The sequence below is a fragment of the Myxocyprinus asiaticus genome, chromosome 22 (assembly GCF_019703515.2).
Source record: "Myxocyprinus asiaticus isolate MX2 ecotype Aquarium Trade chromosome 22, UBuf_Myxa_2, whole genome shotgun sequence".
NCBI classification, from domain to species: Eukaryota; Metazoa; Chordata; class Actinopteri; order Cypriniformes; family Catostomidae; genus Myxocyprinus; species Myxocyprinus asiaticus.
In genome coordinates this window covers 7,169,546-7,189,740 of record NC_059365.1, presented here as the reverse complement: position 1 = coordinate 7,189,740, position 20,195 = coordinate 7,169,546, and the positions used below count along the sequence as shown (strand labels likewise).

At 37.2% G+C, this 20,195-nt stretch overlaps 1 protein-coding gene across 2 annotated transcripts; it reads right to left on the bottom strand.

Moving 5' to 3' along the window:
• Positions 1–67: 67 nt before the first annotated feature.
• On the bottom strand, positions 68–14,007 carry LOC127412835 (protocadherin-12-like). Of its 2 annotated transcripts, none has more exons than XM_051649495.1 (4): positions 10,433–14,007; positions 7,131–7,222; positions 6,072–6,217; positions 68–1,550 (listed from the first exon to the last, which is right to left on the bottom strand). In XM_051649495.1, exons 1-4 carry the CDS (start codon positions 13,322–13,324, stop codon positions 1,174–1,176), a joined length of 3,507 nt encoding a protein of 1,168 aa, XP_051505455.1. In that variant the 5' UTR covers positions 13,325–14,007; the 3' UTR covers positions 68–1,173. The 2 variants fall into 2 exon arrangements, with proteins under 2 accessions (XP_051505455.1, XP_051505456.1); XM_051649496.1 differs by having other exon boundaries at positions 7,131–7,219.
• Positions 14,008–20,195: the final 6,188 nt, after the last annotated feature.

The following is a 20,195-nucleotide window of genomic DNA, read 5'->3' as shown; positions in this document are numbered from 1 at the left end:
GACATATTCTGGTGCAATAATAGGTTAAAAAACATTAAAATTGTAACATTTTAAATAAACAGCAAAATGAGTTTATAAAATGTTTATTTCACTTATATGATTTAAATTAGCACTTATGAACAGTGCTAGCACTTATACATACAAAAAACCACTACAGTTATATACAAAATGGTATTGCAAAAATTCTACAACTTCATTTTGAAATCAATAACTTACATCATCCTAAGAAATTCATAGGAACATTCAGAGCATAACTGGATTTTGCCTTCAGTGCTTGCATTGCAGTCTTCACCAAACATGGTATTTAATTATATACATTGTTTAGATCATTTCAACCTTATCTGACCATGTAATATTTTTTAACAATTAAAAAATAGTATTTACACAAGAGATGACAATGAAAGATTAATAACCAAAAACAACTAATGTAAGAAGTTGTTCAGGCATGGCAGAGGAAATCCTGCAATCTTGGACCATTGTGGCTGATAATTTAGTGAATTCCTTCTCAGAAACAGGATTTGTTAGGTTGTTTACACTTTAGGGAATACAAAGAGCTATTTCCTCTTAAAGAGAGGACAGAACCATGTCTGTTGTCCAGGAGTTGCACCAATCAACAGGACTCGTAAAGAATTATCCTTTTTGCAAAATGATGAAATGTTTTTGGCAAATATTATTAAAAAAAATATTATTTGCACTCTTTTATCATGCATCACCAACACAGGACAGGATAAAAATAAGTTTGTTTTATAAAGACATAGTGGGGTAAAAGTCTGAGACCACATTGTTTATATATAATTGTTTAACCCGATTTAAAGTCATTATGTAATTAGGAAATATTTATGATATTGCACTATGATTTCATTGTGCTTACAAGATGGACAAACCAAATATTATATTCTTAAATTCATGTAAAATTTTCAATTATATAAATATACTTTTTTTTACTAGTTGTTTCAGACTTTTGGACCCTGCTGTATCTTGTAGGTTCTTGACTGTATTGGCCTTGACCTGTTCCAGACAGACTGGCCAACATAAATATCTTCTGAACTGTTTTTAGGGGTCAGCGTTCACACGGTTTTTGCAGCTCACCTCAGACAAACAGATATAACTCAAGGAATCAAATGTTATATCAATATTTTCCTTGCTGTTATGGCATGGGGTTAGAGCATTGCATTATGGGAGCTGGCGCAAGGGGGCAACACCCCCATTTGCAGGTGCGTCTAACCCGAGTGACCGTCTATAAGCTGCTGAAAGTCTGTACAGTACATCTGCAGGCGGGCATGACTGAGCATGAGCTTTCTGTGTCAACAGCATCTCAAACAGAGAGCTCACTTCTGATATCAGAGCTCTGCCACCCAGAGCACTGGTCTGCTCTGGGGTTTTACCAAAGGTGGAGAAGGAAGTAGAATCATCAGGACTAGCCATGGGGCAGTGGCCATCAGGGGATGGTGGCCCATCTGGGACAAACAGGTTTTCGTGGTAGTCAGTTGTGAGAGGAAGAGAGAGACGAGCCATCCATGCTGGATCTGGAACATCTGAGAAAACATCATCTATACAGAAGAAAGTAATATGTCAGATTTTATAGACCGTTTACTGTATTATGTGTAGACTATACATTTTTATTGCTTTTATTGCAATGGGTATTTTTGGGGAAGTTGACATGTCCTGCCGTGTGTAATGCTACACTCTATCAAAAACTATTTTAAACAGCATTTTATTTTGTAATTAATGCATGCAGCTTTCTCAACCTCATATTAAGAAACTATCTGGAATATCTGTACTTTTAAAAATGTCTTTGTCATACCGCAGGACCATTTAACCTCCTGAGACCCAGCATCCACATGCATGGAAATTACATTTTGGTTTCGCTATAGGCTATGCATAATTCCATTTAATTTAAACAGACTGATCTCAGTTCAGGAGACTGCAGGCTATCATTAAAGTGTTAAACTTTTTACGCGCTCAGTCATGTGACAAAACAACATGGGTCTATCTCAGCTGAGTTTGTCTTTAGGAGAAATGGCAACAAAACTAAATCTGGTAAGAAACCTAATTAAGTTTTAACATCGAAACCTGTTTGAGTCAAAAGAGTAGAGTCTTTAGTTTCGTCCGATATGCCATTTTAAAAATGTAATTGATTTATTGTGAAACGGCCCATTGTTAAAAACAATGACCACATACATGTGCCTTCAAATGCATGAACATTAAAGCCTTCAAATGCATGAATGTCATTAGACACAAAATACCTAACCAAGTGGCATTTATTTGGAAACAAATATAGCACATGCACACTTTTCAAGCAAAATTGGTAGTCAATTCTTGGTTGATCATGCCTGTGATCACTGTTTGCAGATGCAGACTTTGATATTCTTTTATTTAATGTATTGACATTCAGACATTTTAAGTGTGGTCAAATGCTTTTTGGGGGGCTGTTGTACGTAACGTAACATATATTTGTTTTCTCCATCTTTCTTACTTCCCCAAATCTCCCACCTGTGAAGTGCCACATGAATAATTATGGAGGGAAATGGTGAGGATTGTTAATTCCTCAAAAACAATTAAACCCATAAACCCACAGACTTGTTTAAAATCACTAAAAGAATCCAACCACATCCAAACAACCTCAACAGCAGACTGTACACACATTAGACAGACATCTGTGTGACATTTGCCTACTTTCAACCAACTTGTTTACTGCTACTATGAATGCTATACTTTTCATGATATACTTTTAGCAAACATGTACAGGCAAACATTCTCATATTATTTACAGTATCTGAAAAAACTGCATTGTACAATTAGTTAAAATTCATAGAAAATTAGATGCTACATTTTCTGAAGAAAATATAAGTGGTGCTTTCCTGTGCAAAACTCAATGCCACAATGCTAGCGTGGTTAGGGTGGTTGCCAGGGCATTGGTATATGGTTGCTAGGGTGTTCAAAATGGTTGCAAGGTTTCTATGGCATTACTAGTTGGTTGCTGTGGGATTCTATGTGCATGTCAGTGTGTTACTAGAAGGTGGCTAAGGAGTGGTTTTTTGTAGAGGTAGACCAATATAGGGTTTTACCCATAATCGGTACTGATAGTTGCTTTTTGGAGCTATCGGTTATCTGCAAAATAGTTGCCGATATTTTATTTTTTATTCCTCTTTGTTTCTCGGTGGCCAGTACTGGATAACAGTTAGAACGGCTTGGTTCTACAGTATAACAGCAGCTTCTAGAGGTGAAATAAAAACAATCATGTGGGTGTTTTCTATATCTAAATCTTTCATCATTGACAAAATTCATCCATATATTTATCCTCACTTCAATGCATATTTTGCTATTTTGATTAGAAAATCAAGTATTCTAAATTAAAGCGAGGGCATGCAAAGAAAATTGCGACTATATGGAAACGTGCCCCAACAGCACATATATCGTGTCTCCAACTTTATATTTTGTAAATAATAATAAACCTTATTCCTCATTAAACCTCATCTGGTGAAATATATATATATATATATATATATATATATATATATATATATATATATATATATATATATATATATATATATATATTAGAGCTGTCAAAATTAACGTGTTAACTCATGCGATTAATTAAAAAAGTTTATGATTAATGCATTTACCGTTAATACAGCGTAAACCAACACAAACACTTGTTGGAAGGGCAGAACCTTTGCAATGTGTCCACACGGAGTCATTACACTGATGCACACACCACAAACACACACAGCAGTGATTGAGTCTCAGTGATGAAGTGATGGGAAAACGACCTCTCAACGCAATTTGTTTTGCAAAACAAGCCCAGATGGAACAGAATCAAGTATTTATCAGCCTAAGTAAGGCGCATTTTAATTACTACAGAAGCACGGCAAGTCTTAACCAAAACGCAAACATTTTTGTCTGCAAATTCTTTTCATGTGATGTTTGATACTAGCGCTGACTCCCTGACGCGAATCATGAATGCCGCTTCACGATTGCTGTAACAAAGCAGATAGCCACAGTCTGCCAGATGATTATTTTGGAGGATGAGATTCTACGAGATTAATGCCTATTTCAATTAATATGCAACCGATGGAGGTGCTACTTCTTTCAATTAGTCAAACTCCCACTTAGACTTTGGAAAACATTTAATGTTACTTGAATTGGTGCAATTTAGTGCATTTCTATCTTTATACTGTGGAAGGCTTTGTTTGGAAAATGTTAATAAAGCATTATATTGTTACATATTGTATTGTTTTCTTTCCTAAGAAGTAAATAAATATATTTTGACAAGAAAAGAAGTATATTTAGAGTCAAATTTCAGCATTTTCAAAATATGTGATTAATCGTGATTAACTACGGAAATTAACTATTGCAATTAATCGTGATTAAAAAAAAATCGACTGAGAGCACAAATATACTATATATACTGTATATAACCCTCACTTGTGTCACTTGTGTGTTTTAGGCTTGTTTCTTGTTAAAAGTCCCATGATATACACCAAATCTCATTTTTTCTGGTTTATTATTAGGATTTTAGTCTTGTATCTTCTATCTTTAACGTTCTATAAATCCATTTTAAAAACTATCTGCCAATTAATCGGTTATCAGCCTTTTCCAGCACCTTAGTTATCTGTCCACCTCTTGTTTTTAGTGCGTTGCTATGCAGTTACTATGCAGTTCTGAATGGTTGCTAGTAAGTTATTAAGTACCTAGTGTGCTTGTTTACAGGCCAAAGTCAAAAAAACCTACCCCAAGTCTGTATTATATTCTGGTGGTGCTTACAAAGCACCACTAATAATCAAACAAGTAATGCTTCAGAGATGCCTGACACACATCACTGTAATAAAGTATGTGCCATTGTTAATCATTTAAATCACACATAATATATCAAAGTGCAGATTTGTCACAGCTGGCCTCTGACAAAAGTTACTGAGAGGAATGCAGAAGAGAAAGAGCAGCTGGAGGCGAGATATAGAGACCACAGATACACAGCCTTCAAATGAAGAGACAGAACACACGCAACCACATTTCACAGACTATCAGCTTCTCTGTCTTTAGGGTATGCATAACACACATAGACACACACATCACCTCCATTGTGTTAATGGGTTAACAATAAAGGTTACAGCATAACGTGAGTAGCCAAAGGAAAGGTGTGTGTGTGTCACCCTTGAAGCCAAATTGCTAAAGGATTCCCATCATATGTGTCAGTGGTTCGTAAAGATGAGATAACTCAGTGAATATGTACCTACATGTTTCAGAAAGGAAGCCCCTGACAATAAACACAAAACACTTTACTGTCTGTCTTTCTGCTTTTGCATGAGTAACATCACTGACTCAATTCCACTGTATCACACAACCACACATTAAAACACATGCTGCCTTCTAAGACTGAATGCTGCATCCTAACCGTTATAGACCCTCATTGGTGAATAAACTGAAATGCATTACATAGGCAGAAACTCCACACAGCTGCCTACCATAGAATGGCATTACCATTAGAATAACTTTTGTATCAGGACTGCACCAACGTGAGCATGTGATACATCAGCATGTGAATTCTTTGATTTGGTGGAAATCAACACTGAAATAAAGACTGAGCTAAATTTGCTCACAGTCTTCACAAATTAAGCAGAGAAAACAAACTAGACCTTTGATTCTGGAGAACAAAATTGGTCTGCGTTAAGTCAGAGCGTGACAAAGCTCATAACAATAGATGGAAGGAACAGACAAACATTTACTCTGTACATAGGCAGAGGAAACACAGCAGCAGAAATCTGCCTACAGACGTTAGTACAGTATATCCAGAGTAAATAAATACACTTTACACATTATTTTCAGTGTTTTGAAAATTTCATTTAAAATGTCAATTTAAATCCACACAACTACTTCAGATGCTACATTTAAGTGTTACTAGGTTGGGTGTGATTGAAAAATAAAAGGACAAAGAGAAAATAATTTTGGAAAGCAGCTGAAATTAATTGTAAATGTTATATTCTAATTGAAATCAGTAACAAAAAGCTTCATTTTCTCTTTTATGCAACAAAATTTGTTTATTAAAATAAAACCATGAACATATTTACCAGAATGAAGCAGATTACTGAGGCCTTCTTCATATAAGGGGTCCACAGGTGAGTCCCTGCCTGTTTCCCAGTCCATATCCCCCATTTCACTCTCACCATGACCACTGTCCTTAGTGCTCAGCCAATCAGCATCCTGAGCCCCTGATCTACCATACATAACAAGAGAAGGAACATTAGATCTGCTAAAACAGACAGAGCGCTCATGTTCTAGTAATGTCACAGAAAATGACAATCATAATACACAAACCACATTACCACTGTATTATTCAAACACTGGCTTAATGAACAACAATTGCACTCAGTATTAGCACTCAAAATAAAGTACAGTACATTTCACTGTCACTGGACTGAATGCAAAAGCAAAATACATCATTCTTTTCTAAAATGAGAACTATAATACATAGAAATTGTTAGCAATTCATTTAATTAATGTATTGTTATTATCTGAAACAATTAATGTACCATCGTACCACAACAATGCTTTTTTGTAAGGAAATATCAGGGGAAATAAGTGTGATCCTCCCTAATATCAGACAGTTCTCAAGCTCTAAAACTCTAAATTCTAAAAACTAAAACAATATAATACACAACAAAAATAAAAGTGAGTGTGCTGTCTTTTGATTAAAGTAAGTCCTGTCTTGTACAGATGAGTCACAATCTATCCTTTCCCATCTTGACTACATTCATAGAATCATCACAGGATTGAGCTTTGATGATGGCCACAAAATGGCTACATAATGTTGATATCAAAGCAATCTATTATTTTCTTTTTCATTCCCTGATAATGATCTGTGCGAGTAAGACAAAAAGCATTTGATCACAGTTATGAGACATGCACTTCTTTATTGGCTGACACTTCCTTGTTTACCAGAAAACTACAGAATAAAAGTACATTTATTAATTATTATGAATTAAATAAAAAATACCAAGATGGATATTTTGGTAATGTATGGTATTCGATTTAATTCTGTGTGTGAGCATTGTTTATGTCCAAATTAATCTGCAGTTATTGTCCGCTCACATAAATGTAATTAAAAAAAAAGGAATACAAGGGTTTACCTGCCAATTCGGTGCGAGTACTTGTTGCCACGAAAATTTGGTCGAGGCTGAAGTTGCCCCTGATGCAGCAGAGACAAGAGCTGAGACACCTGCTTTAGAATTAAACATAAACATAACATTTGACATTAAATTAAACTTAATTACAGTACTGTGCAAAAGTCTTAGGCACATGTTTCACAAAAGCATTTGTCTTAAGATGGTTATTTATATCTTCAGATTTAGTGTGTCAATAGGAAATATAAATGTTAGACTCCCAAACATTACTTTTGCAAATAGAGAAGATTAGAATAGAAGAACAGGGAGCCCTGCAACAGATGTCATGGCCCCCACAAAACCCCCCACTGAACATTGTGTCAGTCTGAGATTACATAAAGAGACAGAAGCAGTTGAGACAGCCTAAACAGATAGAAGAACTGTGGTGAATTCTCCAAGAAGCTTGAAACATCCTATCTGCCAACAACCAAGAAAAACTGTGTCCAGGTGTACCTAGGAGAATTGATGCTGTTTTAAAGGCAAAGGTGGTCACGCTGAATATTGTTTTAGCTTTTTTTTATGTTTACTGGACTTTGTATGACATTAAGTGATAAATGAAAACTATTTATGTCATTATTTGTGAAGACATCCTCACTATGCAACATTTTTCACAAGTGCCTAAAACTTTTGCACAGTACTGTATATAAAAATACATGTGACTTATAAAGCATTTTAATCTATTAAATCTAATTAACAATGTCAATATTGATTATATATCAGAAGACTACAAAGAACAGTTCGGACTGCTGAGAGGATTATTGGTTGCCCCCTGCCTACCCTTCAAGAACTATACACTTCCAGAGTGAGGAAAAAGGCTGGAAAAATCACTCTGGACCCCACTCACCCTGCCCACTACATTTTTGAACTGTTGCCTTCTGGCCGACACTTCAGAGCTCTGAGCACCAGAACCGTCAGGTTTTTCCCCAGGCTATCCATCTCATGAACAGTTAAAACTGCCCCTTTGAGCAATAATTAATGTGCAATACACAGCTTAGTCTTTTTATATTATCCAACACATCCTACCTCTTCTGTCATTACATTCCCTTGCACTGTATATAACCGATTTATATTTAGATTTGCACTACGTATGTGTATGTGTGTATGTATGTATGTATGTATATATATTCATATATATGTATGTGTGTTTATATGTGTATATGTATATATATATATACACACTACTGGTCAAAATTTTTGAAACACTTGACTGAAATGTTTCTCATGATCTTAAAAATCTTTTGATCTGAAGGCGTATGCTTAAATGTTTGAAACTATTTTTATAGACAAAAATATAATTGTGCCACCATATAAATTTATTTAATTATAAAACTAAAATGTAATAATAAAAAAAAATAATAAAAGTTTTTGAAATTGATGACTTGGACCAAATAATAAAGAAAAGCAGCCAATAAGTGCCCAACATAGATGGGAACTCCTTCAATACTGTTTAAAAAGCATCCCAGGGTGATACCTCTAGAAGTTGGTTGAGAAAATGTCAAGAGTACATGTCTGCAAATTCTAGGCAAAGGGTGACTCCTTTGAAGATGCTAAAATATGACACAGTTTTTATTTATTTTGGATTTTGTTTAGTCACAACATAATTCCCATAGTTCCATTTATGTTATTTCATAGTTTTGATGACTTTACTATTATTATAAAATGTTAAAATAAATAAATAAATAAATAAATATAATAAAGAATGAGTGTTTCAAAACTTTTGACCAGTATTGTATATATATATATATATATATATATATATATATATATATATATATATATATATATATATATATATATATATGTAAATATATAATTTATCTATTTTTTATTAAATTGTAATTATTTTTTTAAAAGTCTTGTTGCTGTTTTTGTATTGTTGTACACTAGAAGCTCCTGTCACCAAGACAAATTCCTTGTATGTGTAAGCATACTTTGCAATAAAGCTCATTCTGATTCTGATTCTGATTCTGATCAATTAACAAATATTTTGTGACCTTCCAGAATCCAGATCACATCAAAAAATAATTGATGCACTTCTTGTAAAAGTTTCACAATTGTTTTTCAGGTGTTCTACATAGCACTAAGGAACTTGACCATTATAGATACCTTTGAACCACAACATACAATCCCTGCTGAGTTTTAAGGCCATTTGGCAGCACAAGAACTTTAAAATCCACATAATAATTTTTGTCTCTTTGATGAGAAAGCACAAAATGGTAGATGAGCAGCCATACAGAAGAAACACCATAGCATTCTGGGATGAGAAAATGGGTTGGGGAGATTGTTGAGTTAAACTGTGTAGAATGGGCGAGGGGGAGAAAGGAAGCCGTTTCTACACAGGGTCTATTCTTCTACGGCCAATTTCCTTCCAGGATGCACATAAGAAACCCAGCCTTGGCTGCGAGGACAGGCACCGGTGACATTTTGGCCCCTTTCCTCTCCAGCCACCACAGGTCTCTCTTCAAGTCAATTTGCCAACTGGGCCAAGTGAGTAAGGGAGGGTGGAGAGTGAGAGTGGATGGGGAAGAGAAAAGGAGGAGGTGGGGGGGGGCGGGGGGTGGTGATCAGGATCCACACTCTTCCTGGCTGACCACGGTATTCACGTGAGGGCAAAAAACCATGCCAGGATCTTTTATTTAGCTGAACACATTAATAGAGGTAAGCATCAGGGTGGACCCAAGTCCAGAAGATGCACAGTTTGACCAGCACAGCACTTTTGGTCTTTTGAAATATAAGCTGATTAAAAGCAGTTTGAAATGAGTCAAAAATGGAAAATCAGTTCAGCAAAAGTGATTTGCTACTGACTGCTGCCAGCCCATACATGTCAGAGAAGTTTAATCTTACTGTGCAGAAATATCTGCATTGGGTTTAAGTTGATTTCCTTCCTCAAAGGACAGCTTGGAATGAATATGTATTTTTCTTCCCTCATGCACTATGACTATGTCATGTGATATTATTGAGGATTGGCAGAGTTTTCGCCTAAGGCATATTAAGGTTTAGGTTACTGTCTGTGACTGAAGTATTCCTGAATACACTTCAGTACCTTAATCATCATCTGTCAGCTGTACCCTTAGGCTGCTAAAGATATGTGTCAGTCCCACAATACAACTACAGAGTGGGAAAACATGCAAAAATTTAGTAAGCTATCATGCACTCAAACTTATATTAACTGTAGTGCCGTGAAATCTAAGCCAATAACCTTCAAAGTATTTTGTAATAATGTATTTTCAAATCTGAAATGTTAAAAGCAATAAAAAGGCATCTCTTACTTGCACTTCAGGTGAGGCGGAGGACAATTCAATAGAGCCATTTTCTGCAAAGGCTGTCATTGAGAGTCGAACAAGGTTCCTTAGGATCTGCCTGTGGTCGGACTCTTCCACCATTCCTCTTCTCTCTGTGGTCTTTGGTCTCCGTAGTGTAGCCTGATTACTGTGTACTGAAGCCATAGTTTGTGAGGGGTCCATTGTAGTGGGATTGACTTCATTTCTTTGGCGTCGTAGTGTGCTGGTCTGTGAGTTTGACAAAGACGAGGAGGAGGAATTTCTGGTCTTGTGCAGGGTTCGATAAGGTGTTCCTGTGTAAGGTAGTGTTCCATTCCACTCTATGCTCCCAGGTTTCCTGAGTGTCTTGTTTGGAGTAAGTGGTAGGCTTCCATCCATTTCTGAATGAGTTTGATTTTGAGCCATGCGAGCAAGCGTTGGTGTTAGGTTAAACTGGCCCTGTGAAAGGGGGGTTTCCATTAAGGGTGAAGCAGATGACAGTGCCTCAGCTTCATCTTCAGGTGGGATTTCCTTATGACCCCTAAGCACTGGTACCAGCTGGATGTCAGCCTTGCGAATGTTCTTCTGAGGTCGTCGTGGGTGGCTGGTGTAGTTTGACTCAGCTTGTCTACAATTATAAGCACGGTTGTCCTGTTTGGCAGGACGACAGAACGTCTTGGCCAACGCAACAGCAAGAAATAATAACAGGCAGGTTGATCCAAGACAGATGGCTAAAAGCATTGTAAAACTGTACTGGGACTGGTTATCATGAGAGAAGTTCTTGAGATGGTCACGAAAGTTAATAAATGTCACTTCAAAAGTGGTTGTTGTGGTTAGCACAGGTGTACCCATATCAGATACCGCAATGCCCAGTTTAAAGTTTCTATCAATCAATTCTGTGGCATTAGATGCGTTGACATACAGTTGGCCAGTAGTTTTGTCAAGAACAAATATGTTGGAAGGGTTGCCATCTGTTATCCTAAAATTTAGTTTTCCATTAAGACCAGAATCTGGATCACTGGCCCGGATTGTGGTGGCCAGAAAACCCCAGGGTTTGTTATGGGAAGAACCATTTCTTGGTTTGTGGAAGCTACCCTCAAAATCTTTATCCCCAAGTTCAGTCACAATCTCCCCTTTTTCCACATTCACTGGGACACTTAGCAATGCGACTCCCTTCTTGGGTAGTGGCTCATGAATCACAGGATAATTGTCATTAGCATCCTGTATCTCAACCAGCACTGTTGCACTACTGGTCATTGGTGGGTATCCTTGATCAACAGCCTCCACAATAAAGGAGTAGGAGTGTGATTCCTCATAGTCTAAAGATTTCTGGACAGTAAGAGCCCCACTGTTTGGATGGACAGAGAAAAATGCTGTTTGTGTCCCCAGTTCATTTGACTCCCGAATGGAGAATGATATCCTTCCACTGAGATCCAGGTCAACATCTTGGGCTTCAACCGTCAAGAAATGGAAGCCAGGTATGTTGTTCTCTTTGAAGACACTTCGGTAGTGACTTTTGGTAAACACTGGTGCATTATCGTTTTCATCCAAAACATGGACAATCAAATGCTTAATGCAGGAGAAAGAAGGATCACCACCATCTTGAGCTAGAACAGTGAGGTTATACTCCATATGTTTCTCACGATCCAGAGTATCATTTGTTACAACCATGTAATTGTCTCCATGGATTTGTTTGAGACGAAAGGGGCTAGAGGCATTCAGAATGTGCACTCGTACCTGGCCATTTGCCCCTGAATCAGCATCAGACACCATTACAAGAGCAAGGAAAGTCTCATTTGGCGCTCCCTCTGACACAGTTGCAACAGCAGAATCTGGTGGAGTCCATGTTATGTGTATCCATGGAGCATTGTCGTTGACATCTCGCAATCTGACCTGCAATTTGTGATGAGACGGGATTGCATTGGGCCCCAGATCTCGTGCTTGGATGTCTACCTCATATACGTTTTTTTCCTCAAAATCTAAAGGGCCTTGTAAAGTCAAAGCACCTGTTTTGGGATGGATGCTGAAAAGTCTTTGGACTTCTAACGGGACATGTTTACTAAGGGAATATTCCACCTCCCCATTAGCACCTTGATCAGGGTCTGTTGCACGGAGATTAATGACAATCGTCCCACGTACTGTGTCCTCTGCCAGCTCAATAACTGGTGGGGCATCATCAAATACAGGGCTGTTATCATTGGAGTCCAGAATTGTGACTATAACTTTTGTGCTGCCTGACTTGGGAGGGTTTCCTTTGTCCCAGGCCGTTAGAATCAATTCAAAAGATGACTGCAACTCCCTGTCTAACTCTTTGATGACAACCAATTCAGCCTGCTTGGTCCCTCCAGAGGTACAGACATCCAAAGCAAAGTTCTGGTTGGAAGACAACGAGTAGGTTTGCAGGCCATTAGGTCCGGAATCTGGATCTACAGCATGGTCCAGAGGGATGCGCATTTTCAGTGCGGCGGTCTCAGAGATCTCGACCTCCTGGACTGGGCTTGGGAAGACTGGGCTGTGGTCATTTAGGTCCATCACCTCCACACGAACTGAAAGGAAGTGCATAGCACCACCCTTTCTGTAGAGGATGCTAAAGGCCAGTTCACAGAGTTCTGTTCCCCAGCATAGCTCTTCTCGGTCCAGCCTACCTAGTGTTGAAATGGTGCCATCTCTTCCAGCAACCGTGACTGGTAGGGTATGCCCATGCTGAACGACCTGAAAGTTTTCAAGTGACCCGGTCTCACCGCGCTGACGCAGGTCATCAAGGAGGCGGCCCACCCTTGTCCCTGAGGGCTGATCTTCCCAGACCTGATACTGAATAATAAGGGGAGCAGGGCTCATATAGTGGGCGTGACTGGGTGGACACTCAATAAGTGTTGCCAGGAGGAGCAAAACCTGAAGCATGACTGTGTGTGAGGTTTCCTGTTTCCTTTTACATAGAGTCAGATGTGCTAAGCCCTTAGATAAGCATTCTAATACTGATCATAAATCCACAATTTATGACAGGCATTCAAAACTTATACACTGATTCTATATGTGCTATGGGTAAAAGGGTACTAGAAAAGTAGAAAATACTGTGTATATCATACAGATAATTAAAACCTATACATCACATCTATCTGTTCTATGAAAAAAAGGTTCTAAAAGTACAAAATACTGTGTAAATCATATAGAAATTAAATTAAAAAGAGTACCTATAAACCATTTACAGTAAAAAAAATAAATTAAAAAAATTGTAAAAGTCACAACAACAACAAGGAAATAATAATTAAAAGTTGACGTTGTTGCTATTACATTTATGTCACCCTAAATTAACCCTGAAAATCACTGATGTCAAAAGACTTACTAAATATCCTCACAACAATACAAATTCACCAACAAATTATCATGTCATATATCAATCACTATTCACACAGCAAAACCACAAATATACAGGAATCTTTCCAGACCCTGCCAATCTAGCCCTACCTAGCATTCTCTTTTAATCATATCAGAGTAATTCTCCAGCAGTACTCACTCACACACAGCTGCTGCTTCCCAGCAAAGTACTCCAGTCAGGACAGAATGAAAAACTGTGAAAGTTAGGGGGCTGGGATGGCACTAGCAAGGGGGAATGTCCTGCAAGCCAATAAGAAATAGTGAAGGAGGAGTGTAGAGTATTGCTAAACTCCCCCCTCCTGTGGCAAGGAGTGGATTCTGAGGAAATTAGCCTGGAACCAACTATGTGCTTTCAACGAAACATGATCCCACTTCTCACATTCACTGCCTCTAGTCCTTTACACATCTGACTTTAGTCCTTTTCCAAACTGTCTAAATAAACACAGTAAGAGTTGTGGTCAGTGGCTTCTGTCATCAGTGGCTGAATTAAACCTCAGGTGGGGCCCTTAAGGGCCATTAATACCAAAACAAGGCCTGGATCTGAACTCTTAGAGTGCTGATATAAACTCCAGAACCTGTTGCTGTTACCCCAAACCAAAACCAAGACTGACACCCCTGAGACACACTCCAGCAACTTCTGTGCTGCTTCTTTTAAAATCCCAAACCATAACAACTTAAAGTTTTGAAGCATCTTATATTTATAATGGCTGGGGGGTGTAAGACATACTCCCAAGCTTTCATTTTGATTATTGAAATTAGATTTTTTTTTTTTTTTAATAATTGTTTTTTGTTAGTATCATTTTGCAATGTAACTCTTCATGATTTATAGTCAATTATAACTATACAGTACATATCTAATTTGTCACCAACTGCAACTTAGCAACTCCTAATAAACAGAAATAAAAAATCATTCTAGTAATGTAAAAAAAAGTATTTAGTTCATGTAAATAATCATTATATATATATATATATATATATATATATATATATATATATATATATATATATATATATATATATATATAATTTAATACATTTTATATTACAGTCCATTTATATGGGTAGTTGACAAATCCAAAAAAAATAAAAAAAATAAAATTCAACTGCAACTCCCAATAAACAGAAAAAATAAATCATCCATGTAATGTAAATAATGCATTTAGATCAAAATCATATTCTCTCTATATATGAATCAAATTATTATTTTTTACAGTACGTATATACATATGGGTAGTTCACATTTCCATGTCCAATTTATATACATGGAAATGTATAAGAAAAGCATATATTTTATTAAAATAAAATTTTTTTAATACCTTTTATTGCTTTTACTAATTCATTTTAATGGTCCTGCATTTTTTTAAAGTGCAAACATACTATGTAGTCTCTAAATTGATATAGTCATAAAAGCTGCATGCATAATGATTATAAAAGAATTAGCAAAATGCTGTCTAAATAGCATGTCACACCAAATAATACAAGTGACCTTTCCAAAAGTGGTTCAAGTCAACCGCCCATATTATATATATATAAATATTTAATTTCAAACAGCTCCCGCTGGTTTTGGTTGTACAGGCGAGAGAATGAATATATGTTATTGAAGGCTTGTGGCCAATGAAAAGAGCATGGTTCAAGGAGGAAAAGTTCAGACACCACTTCCCTTCTACATGGGGGTCTCCTAACAAAAACTATCCCATTACCTGCAAGCCAATAAAAGCTTTTCTCAGAGTGATAACACAGAACTGGGTGATAACTCCTAGAGTTTAAGACCTGATAACCTAACTCCTGTTAATGCATGCAAGTTTAAAGACAGTAAACGGGAGATCGGAAGTTCTTGGGATTGTACATTTATTTATTTATTTATTTTGTATATTTATGTGTGATGTGATGCTCATAAATTGAGCAGTGGGGAGTTTGTCTTCCACTTAGAGCTTGTGTGCATGTGTGTATCAGTGGTCAGAGGTCACCCCATGTGATCTCTAAAATAAACAGGGTTTGGCTTTCCAACATAATCCTCTCTCCATTTTCTAATTAACTCCATTTGGACCAAGTGTAGGAGTTTGACCACTCAAGTTCTCGTATTCCTTCTCACCGTCTCTCTCTATTTATCACCCATTTCCTGCACTCTGTGTGTCCTTATAACTTCCTTTCTTTTACTTTCTCTCCTTCATGCTCTTTTTGTTTAGTTATGTTACATAGGATATACGCTGTGAACTTGAGAGTATTTATTTAAAATATGTTAGGTATTAAAATAATAAATACAGTAAAAACAATATTAATTTTTAGAATGTCTTTCTGTTATCTGTGCTATCTGTAAGGATAAATCACACAAAACCTGTTAAGAACACACCTCATATTCATGGGTCATGGGTCATATTTTACCTCAAAATTAAAAGCCTGTTGTTGTGAAAATAAAACCTATTCTACGGACACAGCAGAGGGGTTTTCGTTGGTTTTATTAAATTTCATTATTTTCATGACAATTAAGCATATACTCTACAAATTCTCATTACTGTAATCCAAAAAAAAAAAAAAAATCTAATTCTTATTATTGTAATGCAAAAAACTAAATATATATATTTTTAAATGGTAAAGTATTTATACAGCATGGTAATATTTGTTTTGTCTTTTTGAAGAAAAAAAAACATTGTTTAACTGTAATACAGTATAAAATCACTGTAATACAGAAATGTGAACCTAACCAGATACATTACGGTAATGAGAATTTAAGTGAGAAATGTTCTAAATAGTCATGAAAATGTCATTAAAAATGTAACACTTCAAAAAATTATATATACAAAAATATGCAATTATTTGTGAGCCAAATAAACAGAATCACTCATATGCAGCAAAGCTCATATCTCTCTATATTGTTTGAATATTTCACAAAAGTCCTAGAATATCCTGTCTGGCTGCCACATTGCTGAGGCTACCTTCAAAACAGCATATGCGAGTTAAATTAGACCACAGTCCAGATGTGTTTTGTGTGTGCGTTTCATGCGCCTCGCAGCAACTAACCTCCCCCAACACCCGGTAATCCCCCCTCCCCATTTCCCCTACCTCCTCTACCTTCCTTTATCTCATTTAGGATGAGGGATCTAAACATCATTGTATTGCTTAAACAATAGACGGTGACACATTAAACCAGCCGAAAGAGGTGAACGGCTACTTGTTGTTTATGATTTTGTCAGACGTAGAGGAAATGGTGAAGCCACATATAAACACAAGTCTCATTGGCTTGAGGTCACTTAGTCTCATTTGAGGGTTGGAAGGAATCCTGACCAATCTCACAGCACATTACTCACAGACAGTCTCTTATCTCCAGATGGATATGTGCATCTGACAAACAAATTCCACGGACAAGCACTTTCCCATTTTGAAAAGACCAGGCCAGAATTGCTAGTTGCCAGTATATGTTGTGTTTTGGATGCTGGTAAGCTGGTATCCATACCAGGCTTCTTAACTAGCCTAACCAACTTCATCAGAAAGACTATGCTGGATGACCCCCTTTTTTTGATGGTGAACAACCAGACTGATCTCACAGTGAAATCGAAAACCATAGGTTGACTTTTCTTTAGCTAAAATCGGTCTGTGCTTACCGAAATGGAAAACACTGCCCCCAGTGTCCAAAGCGGTAAGTGTTGTTGGGCGTGGCACATGTGCGCTCCATTTTCCAGGTGCAATGTCCATGGAGGGGTGCAATAAGCGAGTTATTTTCAACTGTACAGGATGTAATACAGTGAAGAGGAATTGATTACATTTATATTTAAACAGCACAACATTCGTGCTGGTATTTTCAACAGGGTTTTCTTGCAACAAAGGCGAAAAGAGCTATAGCAACACAAAAAGATAAGGAGTAAAAAATGTCAATGAAACATACACAAGGTTTACAAATAGATGCATTCTGATTAACTATTTCTCAAGACTTATCTGTGATAGAGAGAAAGAGTTCATAAGACTGAGTTGGAGATAACAGAACCTTTTGAAGGAAACTGGAAGAATGAAAGTAACAGAGGAGGGAAAGATAAAATAAAACATTAAATCAGCCCAAAATAATTGGAACAGGTTTCAAACATCTGTGTATGCATGTGTGAGGAAATGCAGGCTATATAGGGTAGATGAGAGCTCTTTTATGCCCAAAGGAGAATGCTTAATTGACTAAAGATGTAACCGTTTGTTCTCTTTGAACTTTTCAAGTTTGTTGTAAGTTAAACCAGTAATATGAGCAAGATACATTTAGTAGCAGGGGCGTGTCCAGATGGGGGGCATGGGGGTGCTTGTTTTAGCTCTTAAAGTGTGTTGTGGAGAATATGCAGTGAAAGAGAGCAAATGTGTTTTATTCAACCGGGCTGCAACACCTAGTTGTTCAAATCAGAATGGAAAGCAGTGTCAGGAAATGATAGTTATTCAAGTGGACTTGGGGTAACACTGTGTACAGTCATCCAAAATTAAATATGGCTTGACGTGCACTGTAGTTCGTGCTGCATGTCACATGATTCTCGAGAACGGACACGACTAAAGTGCACATGTGAAGAGGGCTTGAGGAAATCAGGTGATGGACCATTTCACTATGAACAATGGTTACATTCACTGCAAACACAGTACAACATGACAAAAAACACCATGATCATCCATCCCATTAGAGGTCTGCGTGGGACTGTTTCAATTCACCCGCTCTCTGCCTGCAGTGATTTTCTTCACCGCTTCCATTCACTCAACCCCGCATTTGTTTTCCACATAGGGCAAAAGCCATATAAAATAGACAACAACTATATATATATATATAAGTGTATTCAGAAAGTATTCAGACCCCTTTATTTTTTTCCACGTTTTATGTTGCAGCCTTATGCGAAAATGCTTTAAAATTATTATTTTTTTCACATCAATCTACATTCCATACCCCATAATGACAAAGCAAAAACCAGATTTTTGATATCTGTACATTTATTAAAAATAAAAAACAGAAATATCAAACAGACATAAGTATTCAGACCCTTAACTCAGTACTTAGTTGAAGCACCTTTGGCAGCCTCAAGTCTTCTTGGGTATGATGCGACAAGCTTTGCACACCTGGATTTGAGGATTTTCTGCCATTCTTCTCTGCAGATCTTTTCAAACTATGTCAGGTTGAATGGGGACCATAGGTGGACAGCCATTTTCAGGTCTCTCCAGAGATGTTTGATTGGGTTCAAGTCTGGGCTCTGGTTGGGCCACTCAAGGACATTCACAGAGTTGTCCCTAAGCCACTCTTGCGTTGTCTCGGTTGTGTGCTTAGGGTCATTGTCCTGTTGGAAGGTGAACCTTCATCCCAGTCTGAAGTCCTGAGCGCTCTGGACCAGGTTTTCTTTAAGGATATCTCTGTATTGTGCTGCATTCAGCTTTCCTTCAACCCTCACCAGTCCCTGGCACTGAAACCCCACCCCCCCACACACACAGCATGATGCTACCACCACCATGCTTCACCGTTGGGATGGTATTGCGCAGGTGATGAGCGGTGCCTGGTTTCCTCCAGACATGACGCTTGGAATTGAGGCCAAACCATTCAATCTTTGTTTCATCAGACCAGAGAATCTTGTTTCTCACAGTCTGAGAGGCCTTCCAAGCAGGCTATAATGAAATAAATTAATATGTTGGCACAATTATATTTTTGTCTACAAAACTAATTTCAAACATTTAAGCATACGCCTTCAGATCAAAAGATTTTTAAAATCATGTGAAATATTTCAGTTGAAGTGTTTCAAGACTTTTGACCGGTAGTGTGTATGTGTATATATATATATATATATATATATATATATATACAGGTGCATCTCAATAAATTAGAATGTCGTGGAAAAGTTCATTTATTTCAGTAATTCAACTCAAATTGTGAAACTCGTGTATTAAATAAATTCAGTGCACACAGACTGAAGTAGTTTAAGTCTTTGGTTCTTTTAATTGTGATGATTTTGGCTCACATTTAACAAAAACCCACCAATTCACTATCTCAAAAAATTAGAATACATCATAAGACCAATAAAAAAAACATTTTTAGTGAATTGTTGGCCTTCTGGAAAGTATGTTCATTTACTGTATATGTACTCAATACTTGGTAGGGGCTCCTTTTGCTTTAATTACTGCCTCAATTCGGCGTGGCATGGAGGTGATCAGTTTGTGGCACTGCTGAGGTGGTATGGAAGCCCAGGTTTCTTTGACAGTGGCCTTCAGCTCATCTGCATTTTTTGGTCTCTTGTTTCTCATTTTCCTCTTGACAATACCCCATAGATTCTCTATGGGGTTCAGGTCTGATGAGTTTGCTGGCCAGTCAAGCACACCAACACCATGGTAATTTAACCAACTTTTGGTGCTTTTGGCAGTTGTGGGCAGGTGCCAAATCCTGCTGGAAAATGAAATCAGC